This window comes from Harpia harpyja, chromosome 7 (genome assembly GCF_026419915.1).
Source record: "Harpia harpyja isolate bHarHar1 chromosome 7, bHarHar1 primary haplotype, whole genome shotgun sequence".
Taxonomy (NCBI): domain Eukaryota; kingdom Metazoa; phylum Chordata; class Aves; order Accipitriformes; family Accipitridae; genus Harpia; species Harpia harpyja.
The window spans coordinates 47,439,962-47,460,007 of NC_068946.1; the positions used below are offsets into that span (position 1 = coordinate 47,439,962).

Consider the following 20,046-nt stretch of genomic DNA (forward strand, 5'->3'; position numbering starts at 1 on the left):
AATAAAATGCAGGCTTTTTTTAAAAGTAGGTATTGTGCCTGGGCATTAATCAGCCCTTTTTACATTAGAATTCACAACAAAGCATCGGCAGATTTAATTAAAAATAGTATTGTGATGAAGAGAACCCTGATACTGAAGAAATGCAGAAAAACTAATATCTAAAATACTTTCTTCCCACGAGAAGATTAAGTTGGAAGTTACCGTTTTAATCAACAGTAAGATGCGACAGTGCTTATGATAAACAATATTGTGAACCGTCTCAGGGAAACAGTGCAACAGGCGATAAGATGTGGTTTCAAGAATTTTAGATAGCAGAATGAATAGGCCTTAATAATTTAAGAGATGCCAAAGTGATGAACATATGTTCATCTTCATTGCACACACCACATACTCTGCACCATTTATGTGAGCTCGAGTAGAACAATTTTCTAGCAGCTTTTCCTGCCCGTTAAGTCCCTTTAACATCAGTCAGCATTAGGTAGGGTATCAGATCCCATAAAGATTTGTCTATACAAGTGTCAGTCAGCTGTTTATGTCCTTCCACAGTGAAATCTCGGCATGCATCTCACAGTGGCCGTGCAAGGGAGACATCAGATGTGTCACATAGTCCCTTTTCTACATCGCATCCCTTAGTAACCTGCCGTGTAGCAGCTACGTGACCAACCTCCCCATCTCTCTCTGCGTTTCATTAGTTACCGTGACCTTGGAAAGCACAAACTATCAAAGTTTGACAGTTCATCAAAGTGTAAGTATTCCATGAAAAGCTGATTCAGATGATGTCAGAAAGCACATACTGTGCCCCATAGCTTTGGAACTTCCCTGATGAGATAGTTCAGGGGTTTCTGGTAGCAGCTGGGTCCCCTTCTTGTTGCACAGCATCTCTGGTGCCTCGCTTTTATGACCAGTGGAAGGCAGGAGGAGCCGATACCGCTGAAAAAAAGAGGCCTTCCCTTTGCACTGACCTCTGCATTGGTGCTGCGATGGAAAAGAGGGGACTGGGCAACTGCTCCTGCTTCAGCTAAGCTTGTTTTATTTCCTGGGAGCAGATTAAGGGACCACATTTGGCAAGCCACAGGTTGCAGGAGCAACACAACCATCCTCATTTACCAGTGAGCTGATCTAGAATGGTGAAATCCAGTGGGTTTTGAATCCCAAGCAGCACTCCAAATCCAGGGACTTGGCATTCAAAAAAGCACTGGTATGTGTCTTTGCGCTGAGCCTTTTGACCTGACATCTAAACTGAACTCCCTTTTGTATCTAGCCAGCTTATCAAGTGACCCCTCGTCTCGCTGCTCTTCACTGTCCCAGAGTTCATCCCCTGGACCAGTGCAACGACCAATGTCTGCAGAACAAACCTGAAAAAAATGCTTCCAGCAATGTGTACGTGTCTTACTTTCTACCAGCCCCATTATTTCTTAACACTGCATTTCTAAATTTATTACTTACATAATACTACTTGTCTATCGTTTCTTACACCACTTGTCACCATAGTGGATACATCACTACATCGATTCATGTCCTTGAAACATCAGTCTTCAGGATCTTTCAATTCATCTTCTTCAAGCCGCTACTCCAGCTGCATTTTCGCTTGTTACACTGATTTGAGGAAACTGGTTGGTAAGAGGAGTTTGAAACCACACAAAGCAGTATTATTTCTCTCTCTCCAGTTTAATCAGAATAGGCACAGGTCCAACACAGATCCTCAGCTGAATTTCCTACAAGCGAAATACTGGACAAAAAAAAAAAAGCAAGATTGTGGCAAGCATTTATGACAACAAGCTCATCAGTGGCCAACATTTTGCATTTGCATCTTTACTAATCTGATCTGCCAGATCTGATTCTTGTACGTCAGTCCTCCTGAAGAGCTGATATACCGTATAAAAAGCACACATTGTAAATCACAGAGAACGATGACAGTTTTCATCAGCGGTGAAAGAGAGGAGAGGGAAAGGCAGATTCTGCAGCGTGCTGCTCTTATTTGTTGCACAGCGTTGGAATTTTTTTGACCTGTCTCACATTAGAAAAGAAGTGAGGTCTAAACAGTTTCATCCCTTTCAAACACAGTGGGCCAAATTCCCGACCCGCATGAAATGCTGCATATCCACTGAAATCGATGGAGCTATGCCAGTTCAGCTGAGAACTTGGCTTTGCGTGTCAGTTCATTCAGCAATGATTGCACTTGACATGCAGCACAGAACAAGCATTTGTTTTTTAAAAAGAAAACAGTGGAGTCTTTCAGTGCTAACCCAGCCTATACATAGTCCCAGTTCTAAGAACGGGATTAACTGTCCTTAGCTCAGGCTCCTACGTATTTGTGCAAAGGAAGAGTAAAGGAGGAGGAAAAAAGCATATTCTTCCCTCTTCGCCAGACTGACGGCAGGTCTCACCACTTGAGACAAGAAATGATGGTCTGTAGAGCAGGGCAACTTTGCTTTTCCTTAGAACCATAATTGACATATGCACTTAAGCTCCTTACACGGAGTATCACCCCCCGCCCAAGCACCCTTCAGTCACATCCTCACCTTTACCTCACCATTACCAACCAAAGCGCTCAGGGGCAGACCGCCAGTTTCACACAAAGTTCAAAAGGACTGTGTCAACCTCAGCAAGAAGCTGCTAAAGCCATTTTCCTATGAATTCTCTGGTGGCATAGCCAGGCTTACCCCAGGCATCCCTAGTCGTTGAGCAAACAACTGGCACAGCTGGGTTAGAGGAAAACAGACGAGCCAAAACACGCTCTGGTGATCATGGCCAATAAAGTGATGCCTTTGGAGAACGGCTGAAGATCAGAACAAGTCAATACAAATGCACTGCATCTGTAAGGCTCCCCTTCCCCTCTTGTTTTGAAACCCAGGATGAAATCGGAACATCACTTAACATCCTTTTCTTTCTTGCAATATCATGCAAAATTCTGGAGCTACTCCTGGCATAATTTCTATCTGATAAATAAAGTTGCAACCCTATTCCTCCCACCTTTCTTTTTAGTTCACACATTTTCCCTGAATAATTGCACCAAACAAATCTTGCTTTGAGGTTTGATTACCAAAAAAGTATTAAATATCTGAAATGTTGGTTTATCTCGCATAACACGAGGCATACGTTGAACTAATCAGAGAACAGAAATAGCAGAATTACGTTGTGAATTCAGACAGCAAGATATTTATAAATACAGATTTTCTTCCAACAAATATTTTGCCCTATTTGCTTAAAAGGCACAATTTCAGGATTTCTACCAACAAATTCGTAAAAAGCAGACTTTATGGCTATACCTGTGGACTTTGCCATTGCAAATACTCTGCAATGTGTGCTGTAGTTATGCAGGGATACGTGCACAACAGGTCACTCCCTGCACAGAGGTTTTTAAGTGCAAAAGTCAAGGCAGGACTGCTGCCAGTACAGAAAGCGAATCCTATGAACTTTTGATCTGGGGATGTTGCAGATTGTGTGTCTGATACCGATGCACATGGCACACTGGACACCACTGGGCTCTGAACCAGCTTGGCCTGGGGAAACTTAGTAGCAGCCCTTTCCCTTTATATTTTTTCTTACTTGTATATGTTGTTTCCTATCTGCTATAGTGCTGGGCAGGCTAAAAACCAAAGTAAGTGTGAAAGTGCAACAGGAGCTGCTAAACTTTAGCACTTCAGGAATGAAAAGCAAAAAAGGAAAACATAAAGAAAATGCAAAATGACATTTCAACATGGATTTCGGCTCCAATCAGAACAAGAAATGACCCCTACCTCTTCCCCAGCATGGTTTTTAAGCATTCAAAGCACAAACTCCCAGTATGCTGCCTAAAAATCCCAGGCATAAAGTTTATCCTTTGATTTGAGGCTTTGTCATTTGACTGGAGGGAGGTAATCAGGACAAGGCTCTGGACCATGCTGCTCAAAACATGACAACAGACACACCAAAAACCCAAGCTGGCTGCATGAAGCAATTAAAGCAGTGTTTACTATTCCATGACAGTTAACATGTTGGACTGACCTTTCATTTACTGTTTAGTACTGAACATTAAGCTGCAAAATTACTCATGCTTTGCATTTAGTACTGGCATCAAAACTAACAGCGTTAGATAGCTATTCCCACAGCGAGACGTGCATTCCTTCTGCCCAGCTGTGCATGTACTTTTATAAGCATTGTATTTGATATTTAACATCGCTTCCACAGGTTATATTCATCTGTTACCATTAGGAATTACTGGTAACACTGCTCCAAAATGTAAAAAGCATATGCAAAATGTCCAGGGTGACGCAGCTGGTAAAATTATGTCCCTTCCTTACATGCTGGGAGAGATAAAAAGAGAAGGCTGGTGTATGCCCATAGGTCCCCACAGCAGCTCCCAGCCAGATGGCAGAAGGGAAGTAGAGAAGCTACAGCGGAAAAGTTTCTTTGTTTACTCTCCTTCTAGCTGCTTACAGCAGCCACGTTATAAAGGGAGGCACAAGATGTGTTTCACCAGAGCCCGGCAGCCCAGCAGTTTGAATATTCTCTCTGCAATGGGCAACTTTCCCCGAGACACCCTCGGGCTGAACTTGGGCAGGAAGGACCCGGAGTTTCCACTCCCCAGGCGATGCTCTCAGGGAGAGGCTACAGATGAAAGGGAGAGGTTAACATCCAGCAAAGCACCTTTACCAGCATGCTTTTGACTGATCTTAATGCCATGACTAGGTAAAATCATGGTTCTTTCTACTTGGGCTGTAATTCCTCTGGTCAGACACGTAGCATGCCCAGGGCTCTGCATTTTGACTACAGAGTCTAGGGGTTTGGGTCACAACTTGCCCCGTCCAACACAAATCCGTGTCTTCTCCTTTCACCCCCTGCACTCTTTCCCACTTTCACTTGTGGTACTGTCCTGCTGCGGGACTGCTGTGGGCACTGCTTCTCAAATACTGATGAACCACTCTTCCCAGCTCTTCTTCACCTCTGCCCAGAGGCCTTTTCATCACACATTTCTAAACCTCTATTTGTTACATATTTTTTGAGACAAAGCGATAGGCACTATGAATGGACAGTCTGAGAATACCAGAATAACATTCAGTTCATATCCAGACTGGAACATTAATAAATACAAATATATTAAGGGATCCCCTGCCATTCGTGGTTTGGTTTTTTGTTTTGGGTTGTTTTTTTTTTCATATTCATAGTGGCTATTTATATCTAAATCTGTTTTCTGTATTGCAACTGAAGTTATCTGGCTTATTTTCCCCCAGCTCAAATATTCCCACTGCAGATTCAAAAGGGCAAATTTTCAAAGGCTGCTCAGCATGCTAATTATGATAGAATCACTGCTGATTTGATCTCACCTGCTTCTTTTTTAGTATTTCTAGACAGATGTTTTGTGCAGCCAATATGCCAGCTCAATGGTCAAAATTATTACGAGATTGCTGATAGAAGGCAACTCTGTGTGTTTTAAAAATCAGTATCATTTCTTAAAGAAAGAAGAAACCTATCAAACAAGGTTGTAATTGTATTTAATGCACATTTTGCTTTTAACAGCAACTTGCCAGTTTAAACAGCATAGACCTTACAATGCTTAATTAGTGAAGAGGTTATAGTGCTTATAAAGTTGTATCTAAAATATACCTTATTCATTCTCTATTGAACAACATTTTTAAGACAGTCTAATGTTATAATTACAGGCTATACAGTAGCAGCATGTTCACACCACTACAGTTAAGGCCGTGTCAGCATTCTCATCATGAACCTTTTTCAGCGTTTGAACACTTCAGCCATAAAAGTATAAGCAGTTTGAAAAAGTATGACATCCAAGATGTGAATCCGGTATTGACTTCAGTCAAATAAGAATAAAAATAGTAAAACACATATAATAAAGGACTCCACCCAAATTTATTTTGGATGATTGCTGCCTTTGCACAACATGCTCAAAATTTCCAAAATGAAATTTAAAAGAAGTTTGTGGACAGCACAGTCTAATCAGGTTTAGATGAATCTTGAGTGCAAAGTGTTGTAACGTGGGTGCCACACATGCACAATAACCACTTCTCACATACTGCACATTTTAACATACACAAGGCTTCTTCTGTGTAAATATTTAGACTGGCAGATAAAAGCAGTTCTGCCACTGAGTGAATAATAAAAGTTACTCATCTCCAGTTGTATACACTTACTGGTCATGACGAAACTAAATTGTTTACCAAGTCAGCACACTGGCTACTGAGGTACCATGTTATTCCCTACAGTTAGGATAAGAAACATCTGAATTTTTATGCCATTCATGCCCTGATAAATCAAGAGGGACTCATCACGCTACCCACCAAGCTGAAGCCATTTGTTTAAGTGAAGAAGGCAGATGAAGCAAAATACTGTATGGAAAGGGACCCAACAGCTTCTTCAGTGAAATGCCAGAGCCTGCCTAAAGAAACTCACCTTTAGTTCATGCCCTGACAGTTTCTTGGTTTTATTAATAAAATGCTTCTTATTGCCGTGCGGTTTGATTAAAAGAAAATCTCTAGTCAGGGATCTAAAACATGTTCTACCTCTGCTTAAAGCAAAGCGCATCTGTAAGTGCTTTCCTGAAACGTTACCCAATGAAAGTGTGCTCCAGGTGTTGAATTGTCATGGAACCGTGACAAGCTGATGAAACTTTGTGGAGCTGCAGAACCAAGCTCTTTATACATAATTTGCTTATTTATTGTTTTCACACTTCCCCATTCAAGAAATTTTCCTTTTGTGACCACCTCTTTCATTACAACGCTTTTGGAAGCACTCCATTGCATACTTTTCAGACTTATGAGATAAACACGTAAGACTGAAAAAGAGTTGCCTATTTCAAGCTTCGTATACAATGCATACACACACTTATTAATAAAAACTTGTCTAAACATCTATTTGTTCTTTGGACCAACTCCAGCCTCCCTAGGTGACTGTAACATGTCTTATAAACCTTTCATGAAAGATTTAAAACATAGTACTTCAAGACAAAAAAAGGAGAACGAATACATTAAAACATCATCGACAGAGACAGAAAGGGGAAAACAAAGACACATCCCATGCCAAAATCACTGCTGGCACAGGTTAGCAGTGTCCTCTTGAAGTCTGCTTTCTGCCTTCTTGCACGAGTTCTTTTATCTCATGGTCTTAAAAGCGAGATGCAAAGCCAAGAGGAAATTCCATGTATGCCCCCAAATATGGGTCATACACTAAAATCCTTCTTCCTAAGAAGGGAACCGATTAGCACACAGCCTATTTCAGCTCTCTGTCCTATCAAGACTTTCTGTGCATAGACACCTGTAAAATAGGGGTAACAGTATTTCTCCACCTCAGAAAATTGCTACAAGAACAAATGCATTTATGGTTACCTGGACCACAGTCACAGCAATAAGGGCTACATCAGTACCTAAAATACAGCCTTGTCTCCTTCTGCTGATCCCTGTGAACAGAGCAGGTAGTAGACAAGAACTATCAAGAGTAGCAATGGTAATGGAGGCTTTTATGACACTATATGGTAGTGGCTGATTTAGTTCAGCAGAATTAAGTTTCGCAATAAAAACTCCCTAAGATTTTTTTTTTCATAAGGGATCAAAACAACTCAGCTTAAGGGATTGTAAAAGAATGACCTGAACTGTATCCCATTACTCAACAGAACAGGTAGTTTCAGAATCTGTCCACATCTCATGATGGTCCACTTAAATTCATATACAAACATGCATACTGGTTGTACCAGGGAAAAAACAGCAAGTCATTTCCAGCCTCAGTTTCCATTTCTGTGTTCTGTGATACTGGGCACATACCACAGACAAATGAAATGCCACGGCAATAACCCACACAATCCGTATTAAGTTTCCTCACCTGTGATGTAAGAAGAATGATACAGTGTGTTAACAGGCAGAAATCAGTTACTTATTGCATCAAAGCTCACCTGTAATCCATGGATTTCATAAAGATATTATGGGCTATCATCATGAAAAGAGAAGATCTTCATTCCTAAATTTGAATCCCCTGTCTTTCACTGAGCTATTACGGACAAATTCCTCAAAACTTTCAAGATAAAGTGAAGCAAGAAGTTTCAGCTACAGAAACGTAGTGCAAAGGTTCAGTTTGGCACTGCAACATTATGGACAGACAAGAATTTATGGTAAACTCAGTTTAGATTTGGAAAAAAGAATCCTATAATTGAACCAATATTGTCAAATGTATTGCATACTATTGTAACTTCACAGTAATCAAAATCAGACATCAAGGTTTCTATAGAAGCAGCAATCACAGATTGCAGTAAAGTATACCACTCAAGGGAAAAAAATTGCATTTTGGCAATTTCATAGTCAAGTGTTCCTTATGCTCCTCCAACAGTCATTTGTCAGATATTTTCCTGTTTAAAAGGTGTATATTGTTTCTCCTCAGTCCTCGTGAGACTTCTCTGCAATGACTTTGCATTCATACTGAAAAACAGAAGTTGACAAAATTAATAATATTGATTTACATAACTAATGAAAAAGACTGCTATGAGGGGGATTTTTCCACAAAATGGGTGATAAAATATCTTAGCTTACACTTCACCCAGGTAACCTTGGTCTCCCTAAGTTCTGTGCACACACTGTTGGCTGCAGTCTCTGTCTCCTTCAGCAGCAGAAAGCAGTTCAGACTTAGGGGATGGGATAGCCTGACTTCTCCCCAAACACGGGAGCTCTTATTTAGCTCTTGGTCCTGAAAGGACTAGAAGTATGCAACTGAGAGTGTACAGAGCAAAGTCATGGGCTGTGCTCTGAGTAACAGTACTAATGGCTCACTAACTAGATCAAAAAGCAACAACTACTGATTTCTGCCTTACGGCACATCCACAAGTCAAACACCTGGTTGGTATATACGAAAGAAGGAATGACATGTAGATTAAAACTTTCAACTAGAAGGCAATCGACCCGCCCCTCCAAACTTACCATTGCCAGTTGCCTGCCGATATTGCCCATAGTTATTCCACCAGCAAAAAATATACATGGCAACCAGGAACGAACATAAAGGAAATCTGGAGACGTGTATCTGGAAAAGAACATACGTTTTTGAGCTCAATGTTGTACAATACATAGAGTCATCCAATCACATGAGACAAATCCACAAATTTAAATATTAGGACATTTCAATTCAAAAAGACACATGTTATAGAAATTTAATTACTTCTAGCAAATAACAAAGGAGGCTTCTTATTGATTATAATCCGATTTGTTCAACTAAAAAAAAGCATGTTACACTGCTGGTAAGGTGGCAATTTTATTGAAATGAACAACTTCCAACTAAAAGTCTCACTTAAAAATACATAAAAGCTTTCATGAACAGTCCAATTTATGTTACGCTCAAAATTAAGTGCTGGCAGCTTTGGAAATCATGTCAAATTCTACCCTTTCAATTATTCTGATTTTATGTTACAGCTTCAGGAGACTATCATTTAACCTTAAAGGAGTAAATACTTACTGATAAACTCCATTGTAGACCAGAAGTTGTGACACCAATGTGGCCAGGAAAGCAATTCCTACTCCAAGACCAAAGCCACTTCGTGATCTATCAAATGTCCACCACAGACCAATTGACAGGGCTGCTAATGTGAGAGACAACTGGATATTGTTGGCAAAATCCACTTTCTATGTTGATTGTTAAGGATAAGCTTGGAAGTATCATATACAAGTGTAAAGCAGTTTTCTTCATTTCTGTTTATCATATTTTGGCACAACAGAAAAAAATACCATAAAAAAAATACAGCACTAGCTGTATCAGCTATCACACAGCTATCTGGTATAAAGAAATAAGCCTTCTGAGTGTTGCCAATGTATCAGGAAACTAAAAACTTATGACACTTCTTCACATTTTTAAGGTCTTAGCACTGTATAAGAGCAAAGAGACTATACACCTGCCAGACACTGCAGGTGTTTTATACAGACATACAATGCACACATTACTCTTCAGAGTAAGGACATCTCATCCTTACCTAATCCTTTATTATGCTAAGCATGAAATCTTAAATTTAGTACCAGACTCCTCCAAATGACAGGGATTTACTGAAAAAAAGGTATTTCTCACTCTTACTCAACTGCAATTTTGTAATTTAAATGCTAGTTTACATTCAGCTAAACATTAAAAATGTTAATGTTTTCTATAAAACAAAATGTAAATAATATTACTGTGAAAGTATTAATGTAAACCAACATTGAAAATCAGTCTTGTCAACTTGGTGATAAAAGTGTAAAGTTACTCCAGATATCTTTGCAGTGTTTCACATTCTTCAAAATGTTTTGGAAATACTAACTCATACTCACTACTCCTGTCCAAAACAGATTATTAAAAAGGAGGCTGTCAAGTTTCATAAGGCTGAAAGCAAATTTATGGGATGACAACATAAAAACACTGCCCTATTTTCTCACAAAGACCTGGAGAGAGACCTGGAGGAAATGAGAAAGAAGTTCAGCTAAGTGAAATAAATAATTACAGGATAAAAATCGATAGCATCAGAAAAAATGTCAAACAAGACCAAAAACCACACCAAATATGGCAATACGCAGAACGGGTAATAAGCTGAAAAGAAAGCAGTCTGGAGAGCTGTCAAGGAGGAAATACAGACGGTACATTAATGATGTCCTGGAATACGTGTAACAGCTGTTAGAAAACTGCAAGAAGGTTTGCTGTAAATAATCTGACCCATGCAGAGAGAAGCTGTCAATTCTCTCGTACTTCTTAAAAGCAGCGAAGCTGCATGTGCTTACACAACACGTACAGTCCAGGTCAGTGAGAACCACAGTACCAGATTAATGCATCTCTGGCAAGGACAGCAAGGTTTGCGAGGGACAGTGGGAATGACTCTGAACCTTGGCAGCTCCAGCTCATCCGCCCATACTGGACAGGACAGCTGGTGGGAACAAAACCAAACAAGTACAAAACCCATCCAAGGGCCAAGCCACCTCCGTAAGAATTCAGCCAGCTCTCATGACTTTTGCTTAACTTGCCCTCTTTTCCTGGAAATGAGAAGATTCAGTAGCATGCCATTTTAGCATGGCTTCTGCAAACCGTGTTGGAGCTGACACTGAAGGAGGTGAGAGTTCCAGAGATGATCAACTTTCTTTCTAGTTAGTTTACAAGAACCCAATTTTCACAGACAGATCCCGGTTTTACCTGACAGAGGAGGCACTAGGCATGACTACACAAAACTACAAAGACTCACAGCACTGCCAGTAAGGTGTGCCAGTCCACATGAAAAGCACCCTGTCACCCAGCATGTCCCCAGCTGCTTCAGAGGGAAGGGATGCCAATTTTGAGCACACTTGTGCAAGGATGTATCCAAATAGCTACACAATGAGGAGGAGTATAATGTACTGCAACACGCTGACTTACTTCTAATTGTTCTTACGGAATGACCACAGGAATGGTAACTACTCTCTCAGCATCAAGGCATCATTTGCAGAATGGGATAACAACGTTTACTTGCTTTGTGTAGTCCTGGGTATTACCTGGTCCCGAGTTTTCTGCATTCTTTGCAAAGTGCATGTGCTTCATTGATGACCTCAAGACTGGGCTTCAACCTCTTATTACGGTGTTAAAAGGGCATCAACCCTTGGAATGTCTTAAAGCACTTTTCCGTAACACCTACCACATAAATATTTCCCTGCACTTACTTTAATTATTCAAAGAAAATAAAGACTATAAGTAAGACAAAGCCCTATATTGAGATATCTCTAATGAAAAGATTTTTCAGAACAAAAAGAAGGGAGACTTACCACCTCCAATACTGCTGCGACAGTTTAACACTAATACATATTCTGCATTTCCCTTGCAAGAATGCTGCATGTTATATCTTTAACGACGACTCACTATGACTGACTATGTGAGCTTTGTTTTAGTGGAAACCCATTTGTTATTGCCAATTTCATTAGAATATAGGATACAGCGCTGGCATGATTTATTCCCACAAAGACTGCTACACATCGCATTACACTGGACCATTCTCTCTTAAATTTATGTGGCTCTCCCAGATGTCTGTCCATGCATGGGTACAATAACCCAATCACAGCTGTGGAGACAGGAAAGAAAAAAGGCCCAGAAGTTAGAGCACTGGCAATATTTAACTAAAATACAGACTATCTAGACTTTGACAAATATTGTTACTACTAAAACAGATCTTTTAAGGATAAATAGCACAAAACATGCATTGTAAAAGAAGAGGAATTTCAAACAATTTCATTATTTGAAAAAGCCCTGTAGAATTTCAGCAGCATCTTCAACCACTGCAGCAGTGACCTGGCAGAAGTAGCAAAACAGAGACAATCTGAACTAGGGGTGGAAAATGAGAGAGCTCTGCACCCTACCAAAATCTGCAGTCTCATATTGTAGTTCAAAAAGAGCAGTAATAGCTTGCAGGCTGGCACTTTTGAAAATCCCACATATCAAACATACATGTTTCAATAAATGCAAAACAAACACACCACAGTACGGGTTGAGTGTGGTTTGTAACATCAGTATTTTATGTCATCTTTTGTTGTTGTTACAAGCAGTTTTTGCTTGGATAACGTTTTTCTCTTCTTCAATGCTACTATAAAGGCTTACACAGAAGAGGGAAAGCCAAGTGTCTTCGGTAGCTGTTGAACAGAGAAAGCAAACAGGACTTTCAACCCCAGGGAACTGCTATGGTCTTTGAACACTTCTTCATAAATGTGTTCTCTACTGCAATTACAGCTAAAGAGACTGTCACCAACACCACTGAGGAATGCCACTGCTGCTTAATGTTAAACTGGTGCTGCAAGAATGGGGCAGAGCCTGCATCATGGGTACAGACTCCAGTGCCCTCAGTCTGGCATGCTGTTGGAGGTATTTTATGGCAAATGCTCCTTATTCTGCCAGAGAGGAAACTGATGTCCAGGATTCGGGAAAATACATCACCAGTAAAGCTGGAGAGGGAAAAAAACTCCCTGAGCAATTTTCTTGCCAAAGGCACTGGGCCAAACTGATGACTAATAACAGTGACGGATGAAAGGACTTCTCTGAAAGCAGCCTCGGTCACCACTGATTATAAACATGCAAAATACCTTTATTCTGTTCATAATAATGAACCATACTGCAGAGAAACGTTCATGTCAATTCCAGGAAGGCTGTGCAAGTACGAATGGTAAGAAAATGGGTGAATTATCAGCATTTAGCACAGAGGTTCCCTGTATGTATGCAAGCAGAGAAGATAAGGAAAGAAAATGGAGAAGACTGATAGTGTAAAAGAAAGAACACGAACACCTCAACAGGGGTCACTCCTGCTGGGAAAAGCCAATTAAGGCAGTAATATCTTTAAATCAGGTGGCTTCAAATCAAGCAGTGCAAACGCCTAGCAAGTGACTGACTACACTTTACAAGCCATATCCAGTCTTTCCACCAAAACCACCACCCCATCAGAACCAGAAAGTCCCACAAGTTTCTTCTGAGATGATGGCAAGATCGGCTTCCCCAGATGCAGCTGCAGACAGTGTTCTCAGAAAACCCAAGAGAGCATAAGGTGCAGCCTGATGCAAACAGTTGACAGTGCAAACCTTACAATGAAGATTGCAAGCTTCATGCATTGCTTTATGCAATTCTGTCATTTCAACCCCCACTACTCCATACATAAAAGATCAAACCTTTACCAGACATGTTTGTCGAGACAATCAGTTTAAACTATAAAAGAAAAATGCAGCAAATGCAGGATACAAACGAAAAACTAATCAACAATCTCAGCAAGACAACAGAAATAGGACTAAGACAACTAGCAGATAAAGCAGGTATGTAACTGCCACCATAACATGCCAAATGCATTTCCAAAGGGGAAGAAAACTGACATATTCAGAGAGGTATTTGGAGGGTTTCCTTTCAAATCAAGCTCCTCTATGACATCTGGGGTGTAGTATTTCAACAAGGTGTCAAAAAGAAAGCAATTAGACGACTAGGAAAAAAATAGACTTTAATATTATCATTAGCAAAACAGTGATGCCAACTCATATTATTGACTCATATTAATACCCAGAAACATCAGCTCAATCTTATTAAAACTGACCTCTAGGAAGATATCGCCTTTACTGTAAAGGTTTGCTAAAGCAGAATCCTCCAGTACTGGCTGCTAAGAATATTCCCTTCGTAAAGCCTAAAACTGACCCATAGGATCAGTGATCTTCAGAGCCAAGTAGAAAGCCAAATTCCATCAGACTTGTGACACGGAAGATGCCTTGATACTTGAAGATGAAAGAAGAAGAAAAAGGGATATTTCTTACCACCTACAGTAGACATCTCACTTAAGCTAGCTAAACACGCAAAAGCTTCAACTCCCTACGTGGTCATGGGAGAAATGGAGCATGTTCACATCATCCGACTTGATAGATGAATCTAACCGAGGTGCTCTGTTATGCAACGTGCCTCTACAACCGCAAACTGCGTGTCTGGCCTCAACTCCCTGAGACAGTCAGGTCTCCTGGCTTTACGGAGTTAAAGCTATACTTCAAACTGGAATGAGGAACAAACGGAAAGCTGGACCACAAAAGGGAGCGTTACTCAGGGTGTTTTGTGGGGTTCAAAACAAGGTACTGTGTGCTACACAATCTGACATTTCCAGGGTATCTTCAAGGGCTGCCTGTAGAACACACTCCTGTAACCCAGCCTCAAGGTTACAAGTGGCACCACCTTCTAAAGTATGTTAAACTTGTACTCTAACACAGCAGAAAAAGCAAAGGTTATGCTCTGCTAACAATACTACAGTAAAACAAGTTAGCCGAACAACAATTTCTGGACACATTCATGCATATTTGTATATACACAGGGCAATCAGGATAGTAATAGCTCAAAAAGGGCAGTGATGTTGGAAGAGAAATTTTTATCTTCCACACCTTTTGTATAATTTTTTTGTAACTATATAACCACCTATATCCACCCTTTCATCTCCACTCCAGGCATACATACACGACTGAACTTACCTGATGCTGTGCCACAGCAAGGTGGTACCCACCAAGCTGAGGAGAAGATGCTTGTGATCACATCAGGGGGGAAGAGAGTAACGTTTCTCTGGATCTGAAGCAAGTTTAATACTAATGCAAGAAATACGCCAATAAAAAACAGCACTATACCACGAATTACCAAATTCATGCCATGACTGGTTACAGATGAAATGTATGGGCCACACTTTTTTGGTAATGTTGGCATTGCGTCATTTTCTGCCATGACTTCTTATATTCTCAGAGACATCCAACAGGCTGACTGAGGAGGATTCACTTGCAATCAGTGTTTTGATTCTCCTCAATTAGGAGATACCCAAACCCTGAAAAATAATAAAAAAAGGGTGAAAAATGCAGATATAAGAAACATTAAATATATTTCTCTTAAATACACTGGAGATTGGGTTAAAAAATAATGGCTTTTATATTTTTCTGAGGCAGCAATTAGTCATTTGAGAGCAGAACCAGCCACAGCTGCGAAAATGCCTTACAAAGAAAACAGGTTTTACAAATAGCTTGGCCTACTAGGAGACAGAGGAGGAGGAAACATGTGGGATGGGACAGCTAGCAACGTGAAACCACAGAGAAAAGGTGAAGAAATGAAACCGATATCAGATAGAAGAAAGGCTTGCTTTGCAGTAACAATAAATTGTTTTTCTCCCCTCCTTTAAGCAACAACTGGAGATTATGTAATTCAGAAGCAAGTAAACACAGCCCTTAGTTTCAAGTCAGCCACAGAGGTTCACAGATCTCTCTTCTTGAGGAGACGCCAGAAAACATTTCTCAACTGGAAAGTGAAATCTGAGAAATATTTTTCAGGATGGAGTCAGAATTTCAGCAATCCCACAGCGCATCCATTTTTGTATCCCCAGATAAGAGCAAACAACTCAGCAAACCAGAGAAGTAATCTCAATAGAGAGAAATATTTACCGAAGTAACACACTTTTGGTGAAAACTGCCACACATTACTACAAACTGTAACTGTAATCAGGCACAAAAGAACCTAAGAGTGAAGGGAAAGGGAGCTTCCCCTGCCTGTGCCCTAGGTAGCGTCCTACATGAGTAACTCTGCCGGCACTACAGGAATGGCAGAGTTCCCATCCCGATCACGCTTTTTAAAAAAACCTGTCCATCAAGAGTCTTGTTATACATGGATTCAGTACCACATTCATGTATAACAACAATTTTGATTGACAGCTTAGCCACCTGGAACTTAAGAAAAAAAGCCCTGACATTGTTTTTAAATTTGAAACTGCCAACTGGTGGCGGCTTTTGTTAACTCTTACTTATGGCCATGCGGGCACAGGGGGAGCCAAACCAGCGCATCCATCCCCCTTCCTCCCCAGCTTCAGCATATCCCAAGGAAGCTCTCTGAAAATGCAGCAGCAGTGCAGAGGATGCAGCATTCACTTTTGCTGTCTGAAAGCCAAAAGGGAAGTTAAATACATCCAGGCTAGTTGAGATACTACAGGTAAATGCATAGAAGATGCGATGCCACGCCGTGGCATCCTCCATCACTCAGAAAAAGTTCCAAGAGGCAAAACAAAAGGAAAAAAAAAAAAAAAGTTCTGATCACATGTAACTTCCCACTTGCAGTTCGGGGAGGCAGCAGAGTCCTCCTAAGAATACAGGATCTCTTCTACAGGGCCAATTCTCCACGTTATTTGTAATCATGAACACGTCTTAGGGGGAAAGAGGGCAACCACAGTGTCTGCCTTCTTAAGTCAGCGTCCTGACTCACACTGAACAGATGTCTGCATCAAGGCTGGCACTGGCACTGCAACACACTTCCCTCAAGCAAAAAGGAGGTGCTCCAGACTTTTTTTTTTTCCCCCTCCTCCAAATGGCATGGCAGTGGAGCTTGGATAATACATTTAGCCTCCAGGAAAGAAAGCACAGCGTCACAAATACATGACTATTTCAGCTGAGTCTCCCCTGTCCCTGGGGCCTTTGCCCACCAGATGATTACAGGAACTTCTAGAATTTACAGGAGTCTTGTCAATACACGGCATTGGAGACTGTAGGTCCCAATTACAAACTCTGCAGGAATACTGTACCTAATGGGGGCTTTTAAACTGTTACATCCCTTCTTAGCTTTAGCTTGCCTAGGAAAACAAGCTAAACTCTTGACTCTCCACTTACTTCACCATCCCAACAGCTCCTGGCACTTTCTGAAGTCTGCATATCCCTTTTTTTTTTTTTTAATGCATGACCAGAGCTGATGTACACAATCCCAGATTCGTCTGTCACAGCCTTGTACAAGAAAGTTCACGCTTCTGTGTCTCTCTCTAAATGAACTCTTCTGCTGCACACCAAGGATCACAATTTCTTTTTTCACTGTCATAAAGCAATTGCTCACCTCCTGTGATCCATTACTACATTCAAGCCTCTCTTCTTTCCTGTTACTGAACTCCTTGTTCCTTGATACCAGCCCCAAACCTTGCGTGCTGAATTTCAGCCCATACGTATTATTTAGTGTGACACTCAACATCACTCCATTTTTCCTGTAGGGTATCTCAGTCCTCTTTGGCCCTGCAAATGGATCCCAGCTTTGAGTCGTCAGCGAACACCATTACTGCATCCTACTTTGTGCACCAAGGTCATCAACTAAAATACTGAGCGAGATCGGCTCAAGTCCCTGTCTTTGATGAAATCTAGTAACAATTTTCCCACAGCCATTATTTCCCCATTTTATCCTCTCTTGATATCTCCCTCTAACAAGACTGTTTATGGTATTTGAAGAATTACAAGAATCTCCAACTTAATTAAGAATCAACTGTCCCACATAGCAATACTGACATAAACACTGATCGGATCTTACTACTTCCCCCCCCCCCCAGAAATGCTGATGATCAAACAAAAGGCCAATTTTATTCTGGCATAAACCAGTTTCAGAACATAAAACCTGCATTTACCCAACTTTCATTTATTTAATACATAATTTGGCAAATATATTTAATTGTGAAGTGTTATCGAAATGTAACAGCATTTTGCTATGCAAGGAAATCACTTACTGCTTTTATACAACCACTACAGCTGCAAGTCATTCAAGGCACCAGCAACAGATTTTTACTACAAGGTAAGCAGCCTGACCACAGCAAGGGCACTTGAGTGGGTACATATTGGTGAATGTTGATAACAAGCAACACAAGGTCCCAAATCAGCACGATGTAGTAATTTCCATCCTTTTCTCACCCCACACATATTGTTCCTATTTGTTTTATCCCAGTTTCCAAATTTTCTCCACTCGTTGGCTCTGAGACCTTCTGGCACGCCACATAGCAACAGGGGAAGGAGCAAGGTGACCAACACTCATGTAAAGATTCTTCAGAGCCTTGGACAGCCTGGGCTTGTGATGCTCAGGCATGGCAAAGGTATTTACTATCATCGCCTTTCATGAAAACGGAAATTAAGATCTCTAAAGAAGACATCGCCTCCTTCTTCTGGACTGGGATGCTAGCGTGCCTGCAGACAGAGGAGGGGATGTCTCTCCTTTTAAGCCTTGTATTTTACTAAGGGTTTCCACTCAGATGGGAAGAGTTCACATACTGAAGCAACACTACTTCTGAGCCTTCATCTCTCGGGAGCGTATTCAAAACTGTAACACCACACTGAAATCTACAGGCTTGGCACTCCCACAAAGTCTCAGCTGCACTTCCCCTCCTCGGTGGCACACAGCTTCAACCCAAGCTTTCTTACATACCACGCAAGAGCATTATATACAATTCGCAATGCAACCACGCGATATCTGGCACTGCACAAAAAGTTAACAGGTAAATTATCACCCTAGACGTTTTTAAAACACTTAGTCACTTAACTGTCTTCTAATTAGAAGATCCGTCCCGCAAGTGCTCCCCAGTGCTCTTCATGCTCGCGAAGAGCCTTCTGCTGTGTGCGATTCACAACTTCTGACGCGATACAGACACATTAGGAACAACGCCGTGTAGCGGGGGCCAAGAAAGAAGATTTATTTAAGCAACACCGCGCAGGAGATGGCAAAAACGGTGAAATGACAAGAAACCATCTGTCTTCTGCGAGGCCACGCCAAAAGCAAACCACCCCCCTTCCCCGGGCACCGGGCGAGGCGGCTCTCCCGGCCGGTCTGCCCCGGCTCCGAGGAGCCCCATCCGCCCGGGCACCACGGCGGTCACTTCAGCCCGGCGTTTTAGCACCTCCGGCCCAGGCCGGGCCCGTTAAGCAACGCCCGCGGAGGGGCCGCGGGCCCGGCCGTGCAGGGCCCCGCCTGCCCGGGGGAAGCCTCGCCAGGCAGAAGGTTTAACCGCTGCCCAAGGGGACGGCTCCCGCCGTCCTCTCCCTCGCTCACCCGCTGCGCCCGGGCACGGCGGGCAGTGGCCGCCGCCGCCGCGGCCTCCCCCCCCCCCACCCGCCCCCGGCAGAGGCAGCCGGGCCGCCCGCCGCTTGCGCCGCGCCCCCAGCAGCCCGGGCCGCGGCGGGGCCCGGTGCCACCCCCGCCCCGAGGCAGGGCTCCGGCGGCGGCGCTCGCCGGGGGCTCGGCCACCCGCCGGGAGGACGAGGACGGGGCCGGGGGCCGCCGCCGCCGCTGCCCGGCCCGGCCCGGCCCCCGCGCCTGGCACAGCCCCAGCCCGCCCCCGCGCCCCCTGCGCCGGCCCGCCCGTCCCCGCCGCGCGGGAGCCGCCGCAGCCCCGGGACTCACTCGGCCTCCGCCATCTTCTCCCTCCCCGCGCCAGTCCCCGCCCCGCGCAGCCTCCGCAGCGCCCCGCCGGGCCGAGCCGCTGACAGGGGCGGCCGCGGGGCGGGCCGGGGCCGGGCCGGGGCCGGGGCCGGGCGGGGAGCGGGGCCCGGGCCAGGCCGCGTCCCCCGGGGCCGGCCCTGCCCTCGGGAGCCGGCCTGCCACCCCCGCCGCGGCGGTGCGGAATGAGCCGTCAAACGTTCCGGTCGAAAGAGTAGATGGAGTAACTCAGGGAAACTTCAGTAGAGGCCTCTGTGATGGGCACCAGGCCGCCCTTCCTTGGGAACGGGGGTCGTTACCCAAATTAAGGCGTACGCGCCCTTCGGCTTTTTGTGCCATGCTTGTGCCTCCAGCCGAGTTGCGATGTAGGGATGTGTGATGTCCCTGCTACACGTT

At 43.0% G+C, this 20,046-nt stretch overlaps 1 protein-coding gene across 8 annotated transcripts; it reads right to left on the reverse strand.

Moving 5' to 3' along the window:
- Nucleotides 1-5,457: 5,457 nt before the first annotated feature.
- INSIG2 (insulin induced gene 2) lies at nt 5,458-19,711 on the reverse strand. 8 transcript variants are annotated; one of them, XM_052791421.1, is made up of 8 exons: nt 19,615-19,711; nt 18,758-18,847; nt 17,299-17,471; nt 14,922-15,262; nt 11,886-12,010; nt 9,427-9,593; nt 8,898-8,997; nt 5,458-8,402 (listed from the first exon to the last, which is right to left on the reverse strand). In XM_052791421.1, the coding sequence occupies exons 4-8, from the start codon at nt 15,163-15,165 to the stop codon at nt 8,361-8,363; spliced, it is 678 nt and encodes a 225-aa protein (XP_052647381.1). In that variant the 5' UTR covers nt 15,166-15,262; nt 17,299-17,471; nt 18,758-18,847; nt 19,615-19,711; the 3' UTR covers nt 5,458-8,360. The 8 variants fall into 8 exon arrangements, with proteins under 8 accessions (XP_052647381.1, XP_052647383.1, XP_052647379.1 ...); XM_052791423.1 differs by having other exon boundaries at nt 18,758-18,844; nt 19,615-19,631; XM_052791419.1 differs by lacking the exon at nt 17,299-17,471.
- Between the last annotated feature and the right edge of the window lie 335 nt (nt 19,712-20,046).

What these genes read in the sequence shown, in the direction of transcription:
- INSIG2 (XM_052791419.1), bottom strand. Translation starts at nt 15,165, where the DNA reads ATGGCAGAAAATGACGCAATGCCAACATTACCAAAAAAGTGTGGCCCA. An exon ending in GTCTACAATGGAGTTTATCA is followed by an intron (nt 8,998 to 9,426) that starts GTAAGTATTTAC and finishes GTTCTTTTCCAG; the next exon opens with ATACACGTCTCCAGATTTCC. An exon ending in TCGGCAGGCAACTGGCAATG is followed by an intron (nt 8,403 to 8,897) that starts GTAAGTTTGGAG and finishes TCTGTTTTTCAG; the next exon opens with TATGAATGCAAAGTCATTGC.